The 24,241-nt window shown below is 32.7% G+C and overlaps 1 protein-coding gene across 1 annotated transcript in view; it reads right to left on the reverse strand.

Annotated features, from left to right (window-relative positions):
* Positions 1–19,652, reverse strand: part of LOC143258599 (uncharacterized) — a 71,774-nt gene extending 52,122 nt beyond the window's left edge. The window contains exons 1-3 of the mRNA XM_076517795.1: positions 19,087–19,652; positions 9,057–9,171; positions 5,027–5,200 (exon numbers count right to left, since the gene is read on the reverse strand). Of these exons, the coding sequence (XP_076373910.1) occupies positions 5,027–5,200; positions 9,057–9,171; positions 19,087–19,376 (579 nt within the window). The 5' untranslated portion in view covers positions 19,377–19,652. The remainder of the gene's footprint in view (positions 1–5,026; positions 5,201–9,056; positions 9,172–19,086) is intronic.
* Positions 19,653–24,241: the final 4,589 nt, after the last annotated feature.

The following is a 24,241-nucleotide window of genomic DNA, read 5'->3' on the forward strand; positions in this document are numbered from 1 at the left end:
TGTTGATGAAGACCTAGTAAAATGGGGAGCCAGAAAAAGAAAGTCTTAAATTATCATTGGTCAATACCGTTCAGTTGCAAAAAATGTCTCAGAACCTCCCAGAGAGACACTCTTAACCCACATATATATATCTCCATGTCACAAAAGATTACATCACAAACAGTCTTGACTATGAGTGGCCCCTCCCCTGACTGTTGGCAAACACCATATAGCACAGGTGAAAGACAGGAGATCTGGTCGACCTAAGCCTATAAAATACTTCATAACCACACTGGTGCTCACCTTCCAATTTATAAAATATATATTCTAAAATGTAAGTCAACAAATTAAATTATTTGAAATGAGAACCCCAAACTATATAAATCCACATTAATGGCAATACTACCTCACAGTAGATGTAATTTCTATCTCCTACTTTTGGCCAAGTTAACCTCAGTCATGCCAGGATTAGAGCAAGTGAATGCTAAAACAACAGGTAAACTCCCTACTGTACTGTTGTTTACACCTTAAATGTAGAATTTTGATCTATAACTTGAAGAAGCAAGAGAAAAGAAAAAAACAGAGAAAAAGAGTATAAAATAAAATTTAACCTAATCACTAAACAAGTCTGAGTTGATTCCTGAGATAAAAAAATATACTTTCACGTCAGGTATCCTTAGCTGTTACCATATGCTTGTGGTTTTGCCCTTCAGCATAGGATTTAAAACTTGCTGGAAGGAAAAGCTATTGTCTACATTCATTATTTTACCTTGCAATGTCCTTTGTTAATATAGCTACTCTAGCCCAAACTTACTCCTTCTGCCATATATGCTGTCCACAATACAACAGGATAAGTAAGTCAAGTAGATAATTTCTTGGATTGTTTAGCTTTTAAAACAAGATTTTGATTACACAATTCTTAATTGCATTAATTAAATTAGCAGGCTTTAATGTTTCAGTATAATGAAAGCTTATAAATATATTTTTTCTGCTAATGACAGTATTTTGCTTAAATATAAAACTAAGTTTGAAATAATGACTAATTAAACTCTAGGAAATTAATCAGCCACTTTTTAAAAAATATAAAAAATTTTTGTTTAAAAAAATTCACATTTCTTTTTTATATAAAAATATAACTGCTGAAGCTGTCCCACATTATCTAGGCAACAGTACGTAACTTAATGAAGAAAGATCTCCATCTAGAAAGGCAACACAATTCATGTATACGTAGTAGCTTCCAAGATATATTGAGAAAAAGAACACTAACTGTATAGAATTGCATGAATGGTAGCTTGCCAGAGAAATATGGCAGTACGTGATAACACTCAATGAGGTGAATATGCATCTTCAAAGCTGAAACAAGTTTCATGCCATTTTCTACAGGTCAATGGATGAAACATTTTACAAAGTAGTACATGTCACGTTGGGAAAATTGTTTTGAAGATCCACGATCACTGTTAGATACTGTGAAAGGAGATGTTTAGGAATCAGAAGAATGAATACAAAGATCAAAGAGAACTGCTTACTTTAAGACCAATGTTTTGAACATTAAAGACTTACAATGGAAGGTTCTGCAAAGGAAATTACATTGCAGGGCTACTGTCAAAACAGAGCATGAAAAGATGTAGTAGCCTAACCTGTAATAATGTGGTGAGGCTTTAAAATTGCTTTAATATAGCATACTGGACTGACTGTGTTACTTGCATTCAGAAGTATTTGAGTGGTTTTTACAAAAAAGAACTTTTTTACAATTATGAAATTAAATGATAATTTACAATAACTGACTGAAATATGCATACTGTTGTTTTTGGTTTGTTTTTTCGCTTTGCGATAAGTAAAGATTGTTGTCCATCTTCCCTCACATGTCACATGCATTTATTCTCTTAGTTTAAACCTGATGCTTTAGTTAAATTCAAATTTACTGTTTGATTACCCTGCATGAATCTCCATTATTAAGCTGAACTGTGAGCCACTTGCATAGTAATAAGTAAATGTGAGAATACCACAAATCTACAGAACTACAAGAAGACCAGAGATTTGGTTAAAATGACATACTATGAAATCCTAAAAGATTTTCAAAAAACACAGCAGTCTTCTTCTTCTTCATGTGTCAAATCTGAGGCAGACATCGATGACCATGGCATGCCAGACTTCAGACTTCTCTGTTGTCAATCCTCCTTATCAACTCGATGTTGCTCATTGAGTTCTTGGTGACATAGTTATTGAGGCTGTCAATATATTTAGTTCTTTGACACCCTCTGCTTTTCCTCCCTTCTATTTCTCCACATAGCATCTGTTTCTCTATCCCATTCTTCCTACAGATGTGTCCTAGAAATTCCATTTGTCTCTTTCTTATAGTTTTCATGAGGGACCCTTTGTATCCTGCCAGTTCCATGACTTCCACATTTGTTTTTCTTTCAGTCCATGATATTTTTAGCATCCTTCTAAGGAACCAAATTTCAGCAGCTTCTAATCTCTTCTCTGTATCTTTGTTCAGTGTCCAGCTCTCACATATAAGAGAACAGACCATACATATGATTTCAAGGTGTTAATTTTAGTGACATTTGTTATGTTCCTGTTTGTGAATATGGACTTCATTTTATTGAAAGTATCCTTGGACATTGCAATTATTTTCTTTATTTCTGTGTCACTCTTTGCATTTGATGTTATAGTATATCCAAGATATTTGAAGCTTTCGACTTGTTTTATTCTCACGTCCTTGCCAGTTGTGCTACATGTGGGTGTAATTGATTGTTTTGAGATAACCATGCACTCAGTTTTCTTTGAGTTTAACTGCAAGCCTTTTTCTTCACTCTCGTCTACTGTTGTTGTGAGGAGAGTCTGTAGATTTCGTTCAAGTCCATAATGAGGACTGTGTCATCAGCATAGCAAGTTGTTGATATTGCATCTGCCTACTTTGACTCCCTGATGTTCATTGATGTTTCGTAGGATTATTTCACTGTATAAGTTAAAAAGATCTGGTGAAAATACACATCCCTGCCTCACCCCTCTTTCAATTGGTCTATATTCACTTAATTCATTTTCAATTTTGATAGCTGCCATTTGCTGCCAGTAAAGGTTTCTAAGGATTCTTAGATCTTTAGCATCGATGTTCAGGTCTGACAACATGTTGAATAGGTCACCATGTCTCACTTTGTCAAAGGCTAATAATGTCAAAAATAACAAATTTTGTAAATATTTTAAAGTTAAGTAAAATGTTATAATGTGCAATTTAGATGGCACAGTTATGAAATGGTTTAGGCGTAAAACGTTTTCTTCTCTTTTGTTTTTAAAACGTTTTCTTCTCTTTTGTTTTTTACAAGAGTATATATTAACAACATTCAAAACATTCCATAGGAACACTTAGATTTATTTGAACCATGTATCTTGGTAGTGAATAAAAAACTGAGTTAAAAGTGTACAAAGAACTAAGACCAAACAAAAATTTCTCACCAGGATTTTTAAAAAACTCAACTGAACAAGGGAGATGATGTATTTTCAAAAAAAGCTTTTGATGATACCACACAATGGTTAGCTAAGATTATCACATCAGTAGAGACTGGGGAAAGACTAGATAAATGGATTAATGGGTGGTTTAATGGAAGATAGTAAAACATTGTTATTAATGGAGTCCAGTAAAACTTGGCTTTTATTACTAGTAGAACACCTCAGGGGTCAGTGCTGCAGCTTTTCTTATTTCTAACTTATAATAATGGCATTAACAAGTCATAAGTTGTAAAGTTAACTAAAAAGATTATTCTTTTGGGTATTTCTAGCTATACTGAAGATGTTGAGGTACTACAGAATGTCTTGAATCAATTGGTAAGTTGTATAATATCTGGCAAATGACCATTATTTACATTAAATGCATGGTAAAGTATCTTGTTTATTGTAATTTGAATAATCTTTTTAATATACATGGAAACCTAATAAATACAATGGCTACAAGAAAATGTGTGTGTTTTCTTATAGCAAAGCCATATCAGGCTATCTGCTGTGTCCACTGAGGAGAATCAAACCTCTGATTTTAATGCTGCAAATCTATAGACTTAATGCTGAATTAGCAGAGGACCCAAAGAAAAGGATCTTATCAAAATGGTAAATAAGTCACTCAGGACACTGAAGCTAACAGAATTTTAAGGTGTATTTATAAACATATTGGTTACAATATAAAAAAATTCTCTATATGTTTAAATTACAAGTTAGGTCTCATTTTGAATACTGTATACAGTTTTAATCAATTTATCAAAGAAAGAATAGTAACTTGCTCGAAAGGACTCAAAGGAAAGCTACAAGGATAATCACAATGATCAAAGACATTCTTTAGATTAAGATCTCTTTTCCCTTCAAATAAGAGATATAAAAGACAATCTTACTGAATTACACAGGGTAATATTTGGGGGGAGTAATTAATGAGATTAAGGCCTCCAATTCCTTTGCACTGTATCCTTAAAATAATAGGAAAAGAGAAAATAAGTTTAGTATTTGATAAAAACAAAACAGACACCATTAAGACAGTTTTATTTTTGTAAAAGGGCATTTGACATATGGAATAAGTTGTTTTCAGCTGTATGAAGTCAGAAGTTCAAAGGAATTTAAGAAGGAGTAAGTGATATCCAGGAAAACAAAAATGAATTTAATTTTGCTTTTCCTAAGAATGGATGTACAAGAATAGCCTTGAAGAAACAAATTCATTGTATTATGAACAACAAAACCTTGCTTTTCTTACTAGAAATTATTCATTAAACTTACACTTAACATTACCTTTCACCTGAACATGCTAATGTTTTTAAGTCGGTGCATTCACCATTTACATTAAAGTTTCATTAGTTCTTCAATAGGAAACAAACAGAAGACAACAGAATATATCAAATATAAGTTATTGCATATTTGGCACATTTCTCCATAATAGATTTTCTCATAATTGGTAAAGAAATTATTAAAATGTTATGATTTTTTTCAGAAAGATAATTAAAGCTGAACTTCTTAAAGTGTGTAATAAAAATGTAATTCCCAAAATTATATTAGAAACATTAGCATAGCTTACAGCATTTCTTGCATTAACATCCACTCGTTGCTTCAAAAGTGTGAAGGCAACTTCTGGCTGTCCAGTCTTTACCGCCAAGTGAAGTGATGTATCTCCATACTTATCAGAGAGATTACCATTAGCACCACAGGCCAGTAGAAATTCAACTATATGTGCATGGTAGCATTCAACAGCCTGTAATATGTTATAAACCTGCATGTGTACTCTATAATAATTATAACACACAAAGAAAAAAAATTCAAACTTGGTTTTATTCTACTTGGCTAAAATTATCTTAGTCAGAAGCATTGATTATACATATATTTGTAATATGTTATAAACCTGCATGTGATAAATATAATAATTATAAGAGCAATCCCAAGAAAAAAAATTGCATTCAGATCTCTAAAGAAAATAATTTAACAATAGATATAAAACATATATTTGCAAACAAAGATACACTACTGTTTTGCTTCTAAACGTATTCTATTCAAGTTCATAAATATTTTTTCTTGATGTAATAATTTCCAAAACAATATTAATCTTAATTAAGACAATCCCACAACAAATACATTGAAATTCTGAAAAGCATTCTTAAAAATTACTGATATTATTAGAAACTAATTTTAACAAGTCTAACTTCAAAGAAAGTAAATGAATAACTGCAATTAATGTATTTTGTTTGCTGTGATACATGTGTAAAAGGTAACTTGTTAATTAAACAACAATTATATGGACAAAAAATTAGGAAAGAATATGCATTAAACTTTTCATATACATAGCAACCAACATTTCACAAAAACTAACAGTCTGATGTAACTATTATTACTCATACCCTGCAACTCCAATACTTAAAAACAAATAACTTAAGAAAATATATAATTAAAAATAATGACAGTAGTTTACTTATTTTATTTCATGGCCATCTAGTGTTTAACTTATAAAACACCAGAGTGAACCGAACAGATGACACTGAGGTATGGTTTGTTTTATTGCAAAAAGAATAAACTACTTGATGAAATAGTTTGAAACTTGAGAGTTGGTTTCTATAGATTATGCAGTTTCTTCAAAATAAACTATCTTTATTTTTACGTATGGCATTTATATAAGTTTACAGCTTTGACAATTTAAAAAGGTTTCATTGTTATGTTGCTCAAGAATTGATTAAAAGTGCTTAACTTTGTTGGAAATTTCAAATACTGATTTTTATGCATTCCTACAGAGTGCAAAAGTTTCAAAGAAAGCTTTTATTTGGCAAAATTGTAAATTTTATCTTTGGTTTTGATTAAAACAACTAGCCCGGCATAGCCAGGTGGGCTAAGGAGTTCGACTAAATTAGGGATGGCTTGTGCAGATAGCCCTAGAGTAGCTTTGTGCGAAATTCACAAAAAAAAAAACAATTAAAACAACTGCATATAGTTCCACTGTGTTTATAGTCACCAGTGTAAAATAAAATTCCTCTTTTTAATCAAACAAAAATTATTCAGCAAGCCATCTGATGAACTAATTCAATCCTATTGTGTCTATAATGTCTCAAGGGCTTTCTTTCCAAAATGTTTGAAAAATAAAATTCCTTAATTTTCAAATGAATTTTACCTTGCCAAATCTTTAAATCACCTTATCCTACCAGTTTTACCATTGAACAAATACACATAAAATGATGTATCAATACTACCTACTACCTTTATAATCTTCACCATAGGTAATTGGGCCAAATGGAGATTAGGAACCTTCTTATCTGGTTCTCTAATCTGGGTGAAATGGAGGAAGAGGAATGCCCACAATCATGTGCAAGCAATTAAACCATTATGACAAGATGATGTAAATGCAGAGTAAAAATAAAAGACCCTGGATCTCTGGACATACACTACTGATCCATTAGAGTACACTGAAGAGGATACAACTGAATTTATCACAAAGGGTGAGGCCAGAGCATCCAAAAGAGACTAAATATCTTATGTTAAAGTACAAAAAGGCATGACAGCTTTGGTAAAAAGAAGCTCCATGTTTCAGAAATGTAATGCCCAAACTCACTCAGTAAAAAAATATTGAGAGTCACCCCAAATAAATAAGATACTGGGTGATAACCTTACAGACCAAACTTGACCAACTCAAGGGAAAAAGGTTTGAAGTGAAAACATAAAGTAAGTAGGAAGTAAGTGCCTGTATACACCTATATGATACAAAGGTTTCCTAAAAGATAATTCAAAAATGCATAAAATGAACAAGTCAAGCTTCTTCAGTGCCAGAGTCAAAAGGTAACACCAGATGCAAGTCACCTCTTATTACCACAATAGCAAACCTGTCAGGTAGCAGGGGAAAAAAAAAACAACATGATAGGAGATTGTCTGATGAGATATCTAGGAACAAGAAACTTGTGGATTATCCCTGAGCTAAGACAAATAGGAAACAATAAAGTGGAGATTACTGATAACACGTTACTTCAACTCAATTTTCCAGGTTATCAGAAAAAAAACTCTTTAAAAACTTCTTCATAGAAAAAAAAAAAAAGAGAGCAACAGAGATATATAAGACTAAGGTGTTCAAATTAAAGAAAGCAAGACATCCCAACCAAGTAAAGGCACAAGCAAAGAAACCAAATTAGCTGGGCAAGTTAGGAATAACAAATCAAATTCATCATGGAGATGAAATATGTGCAACATTCCCCAGCAAAGCAAATACACAACCTTAGAAAGACTGTGTAAAGAGGCCAAATAAGTATACTGAGCAAAAAAAAAGTTAACAGAACGAGGATAGCAAGGAGACCATTTAGGAGAAAAAATCCCCAAAGTGAATATAAGAGATTCAAGGGACTGAAACATGAGGAAAGATGGATTCCAACCATAAGTCACAGAACAAGAGCCTTGAACACATGGCAGATTAGGCAACTTAGGTTCAACATTAAACTGAGACAGAAAAAATTGTCAGAAATATAAATACAAGGTGAGGGGAAAAGAAAGATATGTAGTAAATTAGCCCAAGAACCAGAAGAAAGAATATCACACACCTATATTATTATACAGGCAAAAAATGAAGGCTAGGCTATCCAGTCCCTAGCCATGAAAGAAGAACCAGTAGTAAAAGCAGGTAGAAAAAAAGCTGGCCAATCTTGTCCATAGATAAGGCAGGCTTAATAGCAAATAAAGAGGCAGGAGGCTAAGAATCTGGAATCAAAGCTAAATAATACAGAAAAGAATCAACCACTTCTTACACAGTGGCAGTAACACTGGTCACTTGCAAATTGCCTACAGTCACCATTGAAGTAGTGGAAAGAACCCATGTGGAAGAGGGTCTGTAACTTGGGATGTTTTAGTAATGTGGATATAAAACTCATTGTCCCAAAAGATATGAAATTTTCTTTTTAAATGTTAACTTTCATTAGAAATCAAGAAAAAATAAACAAAACTAAAAGACATAAGATGGCAAAATTCAAGTGATAACTGAAAGTTAAAATAAAGCACAGTGCAAAAATCCTGTTCTTCTCTATCTTTTTCTGAAAAGAACATGAATGAAATGTGCAGCACCAAGGGAGGAGGGGAGAACTTTTCACTTAAACTAAGTGCTGTAGGTGAGTACTGCCCAAGGACAATGCATCACTCTCCTATTAGTGAAGGAACATTGTCTAATGTTGATTGCATCATAGACTAGTGAGTTCACATTACTGCATTTAGGGGTGACAGCTTGGTGCATGCAAATTTTTTTAAAACAGTGGAGTTTTAGAAATCAGTTCTTTGTAGAACTAAGCAGTATGTTTTAAATATATAATTTCTCTTGTGATAAAAGAATGATTAATAAATGTTTATTCTCCAATTTAAAATGTAATATCATAAAAATGAAGTAAAAAGTAACCCAATTTTACACTTATTAAAAAAAGACTTATGAAAAGAATTAAGTCAGTCAAGGCCACCAATATCACAAAATAGAAATTTATTCATCAGTTGTCAGTACCTTGTTTTAGCTGTTGGTGACAACAAATATATATTAAACAAGCTAGTCTACCGAAAGAAATCTATTCTCAGAACATTTCATAATGATTTTTTTAACAGATTACCTTCATCAAAGGTGTTCTTCCATCACCATCTATAACATCAATAAGAGCTTTATGGGCAATAAGATATTCCACAATAGATTTGTGTCCTTGTGCAGTTGCTAGATGTAATGGTAACCTGAAATTATAATACTATTATACTTTTGTCTTATAGCATGGATATACCAAACTAGCTAAAAGTTAACATTTTCTTAAATCAAAAATGTATTTCCAATAATACTCACCTCCTGTCACACTTATAGCTATTACTCGACTGTCAGGGTTTCTTCCTTTGCTCATATAAGCATTGGCCTAATTTTTTTCTCACTTTCTCCAGTCTTTTATACCTCATTCAAATGCCTTTGGCAATATCTATCTTGTGACACCCTCCACCTTTTTCAATGTGCCTTCTATCCTGGTATATACATAAGAACCCCATTTATCACCTTTTCAAGACTGACTTAATCCCAGTCTCTAACACTGGCTCTTAGTAGGGTGGAAGGATGACAGCATAGTATAGTAATTCCACCTGGTCAGCCTCTAGGTGATCTTATGGAACACCTCATTTCTACAGAGCCTATATAAAGTATATTGAATTAGTGATTACTACAGTAGAATTGGTTTCACAAAAGTACACTTGCCAGGGCAACACTCACCACAGAGTGGAATCCAGTGAAAAAAAAAGGGAGAATCCTGTAAAGTAAAGAGACACAAGAGAAGTAAAAAAATACCTTTCTTTATAATCTAGCTAATGTAGTGAAAATAGCTGTTGAGGATAGTCCCAAACCCTCAGAATAAAAAACTGCCAGATCATACAAATAATATCAGATAAAAATATTAGGAAACATCCACATACAAGCCTGCATGATGTACCCCAGTGGGCAATTAAACCAGGCAGCCAAGAGCATATAGATATGATAAATCTGATGAGACTTGACTCACAGAAGTTTCCCTATCTACAAAGAGTGCCCAGAATAAAAAATATCAATTAATTTTTGGACCTACCTCATGAGTCCCAGTGAATAAAAAGTCATTGTCTGTCATCTCTAAAGGAGTTAGTGCAAGCCACAAAACACTTCAGGGCCTTGACTGGACCTAACAAGCAATCATGGTCCAAACAGCCTTAGAGATAAGAAAAGCAGGAAAATGAATTTACGAACGGATTTATTACCTTCTCTGCACGCCAGAATCTTAGGTAAGCAGGGCCAGTCTAGGTTATAGAAGGACATAAGTTAAGTGACAGAGTTCTCTGCACTTGCAGTGCAAACAAGTCTGATTGACAAAATCCACAAGCTAGCAACAACAAAAAAATAAATTTTATAGCAAAGCTGATACATGGTACATGAGGCTCTTGGTTCAAAGGGATGTTGAGACAAAACATGTAATACCACCTTAATAACCCAGTTAGGCAATTGAAAAGACCTTTTGGAATAAAAGGAGTCAAAACAATTAGAGAAAAAAGAATAGCACTGGGAACTCAATAACGTCTGACTTTTTGAGTATCATAATGTTGTTGATAAAGCTGAGTTACATAAAGAAGTTGTAGACAGTGCTAAACCCTTGTCAAAAAGCCAAGTCAAAAAACAAACTGTGGCTGGTACACTTTAACAAAGTGTGTTCAATTTCCTCACAAAACACCAATGTAGAAAATTACACCATTTCCTTTGAGAAACATCCATTGTGAGGCTATGGAGGGATTGATACAAATTCATTGCAACTTAAAAACTCAACCCAGTGCCTTTTGAAGTATTGCATAACTTTCACACATGATGCTTGGGCTTCAGAATGTCTCAGTGTATAACTTCATATTGTGGTTGCCTTAACAGAGATGGTCAAAGAAGTGTCAGCAGTTGAGATTCTTGAAGATACAGAAGAAAATGAAACCATGACTAAGCCAGGCAATCTATGGGTACCAAAAATACCCAAGAAGGGGTGAATCGAACCATAGCCAGAACTCTGGTTAACAGATGACTTGGTGGGAAGGCATAGAGGTGCAATACCATCTAGTCCTGATTGAATGCATCTGTCAACAATGCCTGAGGATTAATTGCAGGGACCAAAATGACTGTAGTTGAGAGTTTCAATGAGTGGCAAATCCAGCAGAAAACCTTGTGATGCAACATCAATTCATTCACAAGAATCTGGTTGAACCAAGATAAATGACAAATGATCTGCTATCAAATTCATTACCCTTGGAGCATAGCAAGTTTGTAGGCTGATAAGATGAGAGTGAGCCCAATAAAGAAGATCCAATGTTTGTAAACAAAGATCCCATAATCAACTGTTCCTTTAATGGGAAATGTAAGATACCATCATGGAATTATCACATTTAAGCATGGCAATTTTTCCCTTCAATGATTTTAGACTTTGCCCTTTGGAGACTACAACAAACTCTAAAATACTGATGTGGAAGAATATTCTATCAAATGTCCTTAGACCCTGAAATACTTGACCATTGGTAAATACACTCAACCTCCTGAAGTGAGGCATCTATGAAGAGATATATCTTGGAATGAGATGTTGATAGAGGAACACTTATTGTAATATTGTTTTGATCTAATCACCATTCAAGGAAACAGAGTGATCCTGGGGCACTGCTGTTCATGATCCACTGATTGCTCAGCAACAACTGAAGGGATCTCATGTATGCAAGTCCCAAAAGAATTGAAGATTCAAGATTCCCACTATATCAAAAAAAAAAAGAACTATCCATGCAGTCTGACTGCCTGTCCCACAGCATGGAGCTGAACAGGATTCAGGTGAGCCCAACTTTAATACATGTCAAAAAAGACACCAAGATAGATGATGTATTGGATTTGCATGAAAATAGATTTTGTTACTCTGATAATAAAGACTGCTTTGGTGGCTTATGAATGAAAGGAGAATCTGCTTGTGATGTTCCACCAACTGATGAGATGGAGACATAAGTAACTAGTCATCCATATAATGATGTGTGCACACACCCAAAGAATGACAGTGATCAGAAAAAGCTTGTATTGTTCTGCAAAACACACATGATGCACATGCTAATCCTAAGAGTAAAGTCCTGAACTGCAATACCTGACCATTGTGCATAAAACATAGATACTGGTTGAACAACTCTACTACTGGAATGTGGAAATAGGTAATACTGAACTTTAACATTCACAGTCCTGGTGAAAAATGCCAATGTAGGGTAATGAATGACCCCACTGTGATCTAAGAATTGGTCAAGATGATAAAGAACGATGATTGGACATCAATCTCTTGTCTGCTTGGACACAATGGATGGGAAGAAACAAAATCCTGGAAGAACTGGATTAAGTCTCTCTACCAACACTTGGCAAACAACTCTGGCAGCCCTGCCAAGGATCTGTTGCAGTTAGAAACACTACAGGCTGGAGGGATAATAGTGGTGAAGATGAGAACTAAATGACCAACCCCAATGCAAGAACAAACTCCACTGGCATAAGCAGTCAGTGAGTGGTAAGCCAAAGCACACTGTTCTGACAAACATGGCAGTCAAGGTATAGTTATCCCTTCATGAAACTAAGCAGTAAACCTCCCTGTAGGAACAGTAACATCAGGTAATGGAAGAGACTTTTCCATCATCACAAAAGGTGTAAACTCAAAGGCAAGTGATAAAACCCCAGAACATCACACACCTAAATGACTAACTGAAGAAACACAGATGAAGGTGGCTGATCCAAAATGCTCTCACCAGAAGCCAACGTAATAAACAAAGATGCCAGAAAAAGCATGTCTAAAATATCATCAGAATGTGCAATTATCTGCAAAGCAACCTCAGAACCCCCTAAAAATAACCCCCAGCCTGAATATATGCCTCCTTTCACTATGAATCAGCTAATGGATAGCCTCAACTGAGGCAGACCCCTCCCTCTCACTGTTGAGTAATATCAGATGTGGGACAGGGGATGTCTGATTAGCCTCCTTTCCAGAAACAGTAAACCAGAAATTCATACCTGAAAATGGAATGCTACAATGAAAAAAATACATTTTTAGTGAATCACATTTCTAAACTCTTTGTAGACAAAAAGTGATATAATCTGAATGAGGTGCTCAAAAACAGTATCAAAATAGAGGGCACATTGACATAGGTGGCAAGTTTCATGAGATAAATATTAGTATGGACAATTTAGTGGGATATAAAAGACAGGAGCAAGTGAGAAAAAATCAAACCAATGCTTAGATGGGCAAAGGAAGAAACCCTAACAGTCAAGTATTAGCTGTACATTGAAGAAGAGATAAATATGTTTTGGAAGTGTAATTTCTTACAAGCACAGTACAATGTAAACATATATACAATTTTTCTATGCTCTTTTTATCCTTTCTAGTAAATCTGTTTTACTTTTATGAAAAATATTAAAATTACCAAAATATTTTGCTCATAAACATAGCTTAACCTTTGCTTATCAAAATACAACACTATGTTTTTGACTCTTATGCTTAAAACTTCAACATGTAAATTTAAGAATTTTATTTGTTTCTTTCAAAGTCAAAAGACTAGGACTAGAAAATGCTTGTCAAATATTAAATTAGAAGACATTAGAGAATATGTCTACTGTTTACCTCCTGGTAGGAGCAAATGATTTTGGAAGCTGTAAATTAAAACAACTGCTTAAAAAATAAAAAACTCCTTCAAAGGTTTTAAAATAGAAATAGACATACAACCTTTTGAGAATAGACCAGATAGTAAGATGATTTTGGAAGAACTAAAAAAATTCATTAACCCTTTCATCACAAAAAGATCAAAGGATGCATATTATGATGTTTTAGTTATTTTCAAAATTTAATGAAACAACTTTATTATCAATGTATGTCAATAAAGTTACCATCAATACATAGCTTATAATAAAAATTTTAATATTGTATGCTTTAATTTATTAATTAAAAAAATATTAAGAACAAAATGCTGTATATCCTTTTTTTGTGTCTTATTACTTCTCTTAAGTACATGTTTATAACTAATAAAAATAGCACATTTCAAACTACATACATCTGACAGTTGTTTGTAACTGACTTTAAAACAAAAGCTAAACTTTTACTGGAAATCTTGAAGTCTGTTGACTGAATCTTGCTCTGAACAAAGAGAATTTTTTAAAGTACACACATATATATATATCTTATAGAGTCAGATACATTACAGTAGCATTATGTATACCACTACAGTAACTTGATAATTTGTTTTAGTTTTCTAAAATGAATCTTTGAAATTTACAAAACATGAAGTTGTCTTCTACTTCTACTTGAGAAAATAAATGAGACAGCAAGGCTTAGCAAGTACAACACACGAGTTCAGATCACAGTTTTACTATAAATTGTTTATTTATTGTTCTAAGTTTAAAGAAAAAAAATTAAAATTAAACACTTATGATTAAATAGAAATAACATATATACATGTTCATTAGCACTTACACACCTTGCACATCTACATCACTAAAAATTTTGACCACCCTGGAGAGGATAACTGATATCTAAATACCTACCAAGTTCATTGAACCATCCCAGACTTTGTACAGAGACATATCAAAAGTACTTTCTCACAATTTTATTATCTTAGACAATTCTCCTTCAACCTCTGGAATGTAAACAAGCCAACAAATCTTCTCCACCTGTGTTCTGGAAGCCAAGATTATGACAAGCTATGAGGAAATCTTGGCTTATTGCACCATACATGTTTGTTTGCTGTTAACAGTGTCATATTACTGTGTAATGTAAACAGTCTAATGGCAGAAGCAGTGATTCATTGCTTTAAGTTCAGCAGGCTTCTACTTTACAAAAAAATATCTAAGATCACATCAGCAGTAGTTGAAGAAAGACTAATAAAACAGACTCTAGATGGGAGAAAGCAAAAGGTTATTACTGAAGTCCATTCAAACTGGACCCTTATTATTAATGAAGCATCATAAGGAGTCAGTCCTGCATTTTGTTTTCTTACACAGCTCAAATAATTTTATAATGTATTTACAACCATATTAATTGTAAGTCAAAAGTTAATATTTTCCTAACTTGAAAATGTATTTCTAGTACATACTTATCTTTATGCTCAGATGTTTGTATTTGAGATTTTGTACATGCCACAAGCCTTGAGCTATCTTCCACCAAAGTACAGAGAGCCCTTGTGTAGCTTTGCACAAAATTCAAAACAAACAAACAAATCTCCCAAAGACATTTTAATATGAATGTACTAGTGCATATGTAATTATCATGTGGCAACAGATTTCCATCAACAGAAGGTCAACACATTCTACATGTGCAGTATATCCCTAGAAGCACTTGCACATGAAATCAACATCTATCTTGAAGGAGGCAAGAAAAAACTACACACACATAATGGGAAGAAGTATGTATCTCTCAAAAACAAATTTTCAAGTGAAGAAAATGTTAACTTCCCATATGATATGTTTACCTCTCTGCAAACAATAGCTATAATTCCACTATGATGTGGTCATGCAATTGTAAAAACTTAGATGACCTCTTTTCAGAAAAAGTGATAAAGAAGAAAATCCATGGAGGGTGACACACCCTAGTGTCCTAGAGGAGCAATACTTGTGAGAAACCACATTTATCTCGTGTAGGACATAACCTCTGCTCAGATAACAGTACAAAAGGATGAATGCAAAGCTAATGTGTCACAAGAATGGAGAGAAAAGTGTATATTGAAATAATCATTTGCACAAAGCCTGTCAGTTGGATACAAAGTGTAGTGTCGCCAGGGCAATGATCAGACTGTACAGTTTGATATGTATTATTTTGTATTATTTACTCACTGTACATTATAAGAACAGGAATAAAGGTCCCTTCCTGTCATAAGAGGAGAACACTTGCCCCATACAGCTGGCTAAACTACCAGGAAATTAGTATATTTTATAAGGTGTGGTGACTTACACTTCACTGATTTGTACACCCCTAGCACTGCGCTTCCTGAAAAGATCATACAACCCATGAGGAACTCTCCAATTTTACCACCACAGCTGTTAGGAACTGATAAGTGGTAAGAGTCTCCTGTGTTACACTTAACAACCACAGGACTTTGTGTTTGAGAGGCACTGGAGAGGTGACTATACCCAACTGACCCAGTTACCACAAAAGTCTTTTATTAGAGAAAGTGAAATAGAGTAAAACCTATTTGTAAAGCTGATATGCATGAGCCAAGGAAGTGAGCAGACAACCTCTTGATATTGGCTTTTTCCATGTCACTTTATGGAAGGTACAGTCTGGAATGAATAATGAAAGGTATATACATATACACCACATTATTGGTCTTGCATCTCAAAAGTGGACATATTTCCAGCCAGACTGGGTAAGTTTAACACTTTCTGTTAGCCCTGACTCAATATGAATATAGAAAAGTAAGAATAACATGTTAGGCAACAACTGCCACTGGTTGGTTCAGAGAAGCAAATCATATAAGAGTAGAAATGGGTAAGGAAGTAAAGGATGCATCCACCAAAGGCAATAAGTCAACTGGATAATAGCAACTGGAGGAAGAAAATATCCCGAGGAAAATGAAATTATCAGATGATGGAGGTAATGTCAGACAATGGTATTGGTAGTCCATAGTCCAGCCTGGAGGATTTCATTCATGGGTCATGAAAAGTGCTAGTCCAGAAAGGTAGTAAATGTGATGGGGCATGATACAGCCTGTAAGAATTTCTATTTATGGAATAATATACATACTGAATGATTTGACAAATATATTCAATAAGTGTAGAGGAAGAAAGATCCCTTGAACAAGATGGTTCCCATTGCAAAAATCCCACATCTAGCTAAACTGAGACTAGACATACCAGTATACTGTTACATGTGCTATTACTGATACTAGACATACCAGTATACTGTTACATGTGCTATTATTGATACTAGACATACCAGTGTACTGTTACATGTGCTTTTATTAAAATAATAAAAGACAAAATGTTAAGATCCTTAAACATTCCTGCATCATGTGACAACAAAACTGAAATTTAAGTATATTTTTAAAAGTTTCTTTTGAAATAAATGAATTAAAACTTGGGTAATATACATCAATGAATTATAAATGTAAATAATAATAATACTAATTTTGTTTAAACACATTAACAATAAAGTTATTTAATTAAATTTTTAATGTAACTCTGTAAAACATTGTGACATGCACAGAAAGAAGTTTAAAAAATACACAATTAAATCATTAATAATGACAATTACTACTTAAACTCACATAATAATTTATTTTACTTACAATATATAAAAAAAAAAAAAAGAGCTCTTTATTATAGCTGACCAGAAAAGATGTTCAAAATACACATACAATAAAATAATTTATCTAATAAGTTAAAACAAATTGTTTGCCACACAAAGGGATACGAAAAAACAAAATGACCGAAAACCACTTGACCCATGGTTATCACCCATTACTCACCATTAACAACTAAATGAATTATTAACTATTAGGGTGAAAAATAATTATCTCAAAGTCAAAAATATTATTTGAAGTTTACTGTGCTTCAGTTCTACTGAAAGTGTAAAAATGTACAGCATATTTTTGTTTTTTCAGCTTATTAATAATAATATTAAACATTGTCATATTCATTAAAGCTGAAACTATATAAATGTGACATATGCATACAAGTCAAATAAATTGAAGTACATGACAATCTTGTATACAGTCAAATAAAAATAATGCATGATAATTACACACCCAATCTACAGTTTTGACTGTAGATGTACACTGATTTTGAAAATGTACATATTATTCAAGTTACATAATTAAACTACAAAATAATATACACAGCACTACTGCCAGGTAGTTTGATTAATTACCCATGAGCAGCAATTACTACTGTCAAGTAAACTAATCAATTAATCAAAATTATGAATAATTCTATTAATCATAATTTATGTTTCTGATTATTACTGTCTTCAATCTCTCCAATAATGAATTTGTCAAAATTCTTATTGTCACAACAATAATTAGCATATCAGAATTAATGTTTCCAATTATTATATTATTGTTTGATGTTGAGTACAAAGCTACATAATGGGTTATTTATGCTCTGCTTAATTTCAGTTTTACAAGTTTCTTTTTTACTACCTTTTATTCAGCTTTGGCAAAATGGAGAGGTGAGGCTTACGATTTGAGGATTTTGAGTTTGATTCCCATTGCTACTAAACTTGCTCACCCTGTTTACAATAAAGCTACAAAGGCTACCTGTTACCAAGTTTAAACTGCTAACCAAAGGAAGGCAACTGGCTAACAGCACCTAATGCCAATTCCATGTCAAGTATCAAATTATTTATTTCCTAGACTACAAATGTATTTCTTAACATCTTGACTGCAGCTTCAACCTGAATCTTTTAGCCAGGAAAATGTCCACTAGGTTTGTATGGGAAAATAGTATACATAAATGTTCCAAAACTGACTTCTTACCAAATGAAATAATCAACTTCAGTTCTTATGCGGGCAGCTCTTAATTGTGATTATTACATAGTTCCTCAACTTAAACAATATATACCACTGAACATACAACACACAGCATAACTCAGTATCTTCAAACCACCAGGACAGAATAAGCACTATTACACACACACACACATGTAATACACCAAGAAACCAATATGCCAAGAATGTTTGCAGATAGTTTTAATCAAACAAGGATATTTTAACTTCTGCAGAAAACATCAAAACTTTTCTCTAAAACCATGTTTAGAATTGATGATTCACTGTTAACTTTTCCTATGATATTCTACAAATCTAAATTATCTCCAACAGAATTCACACCTCACATTCAACAAACAATAGAAAAAAAAAAAAGAGATCAAATTAAATAAGATTACAGACTGTTATTTTAAACAATCTTTTAGGTGTTACACTTATAGTCAAATTATAAAATATGCCAAATGATAAACCATAGGTCTTTCCAAGCTGCAAAGTAATAGCAATTTATTGCAGTCATAATTTTACATTGAACTATCACATTAAAAAATATTTTTCTAAAAACATATTTATGCAAATTTACCATTTACTTTAAATCAATATACCAATAATTAAAACCATTCATAATTACTTTACCTGTTTTCATTATCACGGGAATTCACGTCTATTTTCTTTATATGTTTCTTTACTTTATCTTCATTTCCTATCCAGCATGCTTTGTGAAGTTTTGTAAACCTTTTATCCACCAACTCTACAGTTAAATCTATATTATAGCCTAAAGACGTACATAAAAAAGTTGAATTGATATCCCAGGTCGAATTCTGAGATGCAGTGCTTAACCGCTTAGTAAGGCCACTAAAAGCATTAGGCTTAGCTTCCTTTTTGCTGGATTTGAATATCTTTGTAGCCTTCAGTACTTTCTTCATTGTAATTTGTATAAATCGGTTAGTCAACAGAATATGTGAATAACCTAAGTTAAATGTATATATATAGATACATTTTTAGTTCTTAATATTTAATATATTTTCTCATCATTGTATATCAGCTGCTAAATTTTATAAATAATTTATATATTACATAAAGCCTAGCTCTACTTTTCAATTCAACAGTTCAACACTGGCATTATATAAATGCCGTATACGATCGTTCTGCTCTTTGTTTACCAGTTGCCAATTGGTAACAACACAGCCGCCACTTCGTATAAGTGATTACGTCTGACAGGTGCATTATATAACAAATTTTACATACAACTTTGTATCTTAATTTATAAATATATTGCTTTTTGTTTTAGATTTGAAATCTAATTTTAATTTATTTCATGAATAGGGTTAATAATTTACATATATCTAGGCTCCTAATTATTCATTATGAGCACTAATTGTATATTGAACTGAATTTATGCATTGACTTTTTCAAGCAAAATAACCTTTAAAGTTGTTATCGTTTTTTTCAGGTGCCTAAACACTGTATAAAAGTTTTGGGTTCCAACATATATTTAATGAAAAAAAAAACGCCATCGTATGTTGCATAAAATTGTAACAATAGACCATGCTCTAGTAAAGTATAGTTTTTGTTTTCCACCATAAATAAATTACTAATACTACTGCCAATATATTACATAAATATGAAAAAATAAAATAAAATTTTAACGGAAAATAGGGACCGTTGGTTATTTAAAGAATTGCTATAAGAAGTATCCTAAACAAAATAAATGCTGCAAAAAAAGTACACAAACAAGTACAGTGATACCAGTTGGATTGATTCTTAAACCAATTCCACGTATCACCAATGATCTCTACTTTCCGTTCAAATTTTATTTATTTTTCTTATTTATTTGTTCACCTTTTATATGTCTATGAAATGTACACAACATGTATATTTTTTATAGCTATATTCTTGATAACTATATTTTTTACTAAAAATTAAGATTACAATCACAAATTTATAAAATGCAGTCCTTACTTTGATCTATAAATAAATATATGAAGTTGCCAATGTCGGATTTAAATTTTATAAATTTGTCATTGTGGCTTTTATTCTTCTTCCACTATTTCTTGTAGCGGGATCTCTACTTCAACTTAAAGTTCATAAAGTTTTTAATATTCTTGTGTTTTACATCCTATGTTACACATGAACAAAGTATCATGCATACTTTACCATCAGGAACTATCGAGTATCTATTCATCTATATGTAGCGCTATCTATTGGATTGAAATGGGTGTAAGAATATTTAAATATGTGCATGATATGTTTCTCATTTATTAAAAATCTGTATATATCTATTGGAATAATAAAAGCCGATAATCATGGACTAGTCAAGTAAGCTATAGAAATCATGTAGCGATAGTCCGAGCTGTTTTAAGGCTATTCCCATTGTCGGGTCAGGTAGGCAGTAAATAAAAAAAGCTGCTATATATATGTAAAATCGACTCGTTTGGGTTGAGAAAATATTTTACGTAGAAGAGCGAACAACGTTTCGACCTTCTTCGGTCATCGTCAGGTTCACAAAGAAAGAAAGAGGTAACTGACCGGAAGCTGACCACATGTTTGGAAGTGGTTGTGTAACTGAGTGTCGGAATATAGAGAACGGTGTTAGATGTTTGAATATATTATTTTATATTATTTATTTTATTATATTTAATATAGGTATAAAGGTGTTCCTTTGTATTGGTTTATTTTGGGTTTAAGTTGTTGTATAAGTAAGGCTTCTTTAATTTTGCGTTTGTTTATGTTTGTTTCTTTATTTAATATTTGAGTGTTTTCTATGGTTATGTTGTGTTTATTTGACTTGCAGTGTTCGAAAACGTGTGAAGGTGGCTTTTTATGTTCTTTGAATCTGGTTTCCATTTTTCTACTTGTTTCTCCAATATAGAAGTCGTGGCAGTTATCACCTTGTTTTTTATAAATAATGTTGGTGTGATGTTTGTCAGTGTAGTTTTTACATAGTATAGACCTCAGTTTTGTGCCTGGTTTTTGAATAAATTTGGTATTAACTGGAATGTCATATTTTGTTACTAATTTTTGCCAAATGTTGGTTATTTGTCTGCTGATGTCGGGAATATACGTTATGCAGCAGTATGTGGTTTTGTGATTTTTTGATTCGTGAGATATATTTACTTTTGTTGTTTGATTTTGCTTTATGTCTAGGTGTGTGCGTATAATGTTTTCTACGGTTTGTGGAGGAAACTTATTGATGTTGATGAAGTATTGTTCTATTTTGTCGAATTCATATTTAATTTTATCTGATGAGCATTGTTTTATGGCTGTGTTTATTTGGTTTCTTAGTATGTTGAGTTTTTGTTTTGTTTCATGTGCTGTGTCCCAAGGAATGTATAATCCAGTATGGGTGATTTTTCGGTGGCCATTAAGGCTTTATGATTAAGTTGATTTAGATTAGACTTGAAATTAAAAGAGTCTTTGATGAATGAGCTGGCTGATGTTACATATTTGGAGAATATGTATTTACCAAGATTGTAATTAAATTTAAAACAGAAATCCACCGAAAAATCAAGTGGGTTTTCTCGACATCACTGAAAAAGAGCTGCTGTTTTAATTTTTTAAAATTGTTATACCGGAAACCTTAGCGACATTTTAAACGTATAATTAGTATTTATACGCACAATATCTCGTAAACAATAGTTTCGCTTAGGCATTCAACAGTAAAGTTTATCGGTGCGTAAATTATTTGGAAACCTTATCGATCCCCATCATTCAATACCAAAATCAAGGATTCAGTTTTTCTCGGTGGACTCAGCAGACACTCCAGTGTGGCTTTGCTATAAGAAAACACGTACACACACACACACTCATCAAATACCACTGTACTTAATAATTATTACTGTTACATACAATAGAGATAAGTTCTAATTGCACTAACACTGCACAAAAGCCTGGCACGGCCACGTGGTTAAGTCACTCGACTCGTAAACCAAGGGACGTGGGTTCGAATCCCTGTCACATCAAACATGCTCGCCATTTCAGCCGTGGGGTTGTTATAATGTAACGGTCAATTCCACTATTCGTTGGTAAAAGAGTAGCCCAAGAGTTGGCGGTGGATTGTGGTGACTAGCTCCCTTCCCTGTCTTACACTGCTAAATTAGGGACGGCTAGCTTTGCGCAAAATTTAGAAACAAACAAACATTGCATAACTACAGTTACAGGTGAAAAATTTAGAAAAAAAAAAGGTTTCTAAAATAATTCTATTTAAAGATCAATAGTTTAAAATTTGTATGGAATATGAAAGTGTTTGTACAACATTCAAAACGTAAAACAAATGCATTTATACACTGTAGAGAATTGAACCTATTTCAATAGTACATATTTTTATAAGCACAGTTGTGTACATATATGGTATTCAAAATAATACTGGTATGTTGTACTTATAAACTATAACCAGTGGTGTAACAAGAAAACATCGACTAAAATGCTATCATAAATCAAGGGCCTTTAACAGCTATTTATAAAGATATGTACATATATAATATCATGTGTGTGTTTAATATATCGCATTACTGTTATCGGTACAGGTTGTCAACTTATTGTGATAACGGATAATGTCTGTGGCAGTATCATCAAACGCAGTGTATGTAAATATTTTACATACACACATACACATATATATACTCTAAACATTAACTAAATAAATGTTGTTATTAGAGAAGGAAGCATATACACATAACTTCATAAACAGAAAAAACATCACACAACAAACCCCATTCTCCAAATATATACCAATGTTCTAGAAGCGTCTTCTCTAATCTCAGACATCTCAAAAATTAATTAATTGAAAGAAATTAGCTCTTTCAGGCCTACCAAAATATGGCTTAAAACAATTGTTGCTGGCCTAAATGTCGTCACACACTGAAAACTAATTCTTATTTCTAAATATTCTTCACTCGGTAATATATTCTGAGCTTTTAACGCAATGATACAAATATTTACAGTTTATTTCTTTGACACATAGAAAACATGAGCATTACATTCAAGTATGATAAGATAAAAAAAGCTATAACAATTTTTAATACATAACCACTTCGAGACAGCAGCGCCGCAATTGATATTTTTGTGTCATCTTCTGGCAATTTTTTTTTCAAACCAAACAAAAATGTCGCGCAAGTGCGTAAATGTTTATATATTTTTAATGGTCTTATTCCTTTAGTGGCACAGTGGCATATCTACGGGCTTATACACTACAATCCGGGTTTCAACACTCCTGGTGGGCAGAGCGCCGATAACTTTTTGTATAGCTTTGTTCTTCATAACAAGATAACAGTGTCAATATTTTTATCATTGACATTCATGTTTGGGCCACTGTATTGGTTACATCGGCAGTACTTAGTAGTTTTGGATTGTATTTATACTGTAATTTCTACTTTACCACAGACTTATATAAACTTATAACATAATTTGTCACTTTGTTATTAATAATATAATAAACCATAATAAAATAAATTTAGAAAATTAAGAAAAGATGGTTACGTAATTTAAAGGTTATGTTCAGAATTTAAGAAAGGAGTTATAAGCAAGAGACATGTTATTTAGTTAAAGAAGAAAAACAAAAATAAAGCATTTGAAGATAAAATTGATGAAATACTGGTAATGTACAAAGAGAGTAAACTAATAGGACTGAATAAGTCTGATTTGTTTGAATTTCGTGCAAAGCTACACCAGGGCTTTCTGCACTAATCGTTTCTAAGGTAGAAGTGAAAGAGTAGAAAGAAGACAGTTAATCATTACCAGCCTCCGTCAACACCTTAGCTACGGTTTTTATCAACGAATAGTGGGATTGATC

Source organism: Tachypleus tridentatus, chromosome 8 (genome assembly GCF_004210375.1).
Source record: "Tachypleus tridentatus isolate NWPU-2018 chromosome 8, ASM421037v1, whole genome shotgun sequence".
Lineage (NCBI taxonomy): Eukaryota > Metazoa > Arthropoda > Merostomata > Xiphosura > Limulidae > Tachypleus > Tachypleus tridentatus.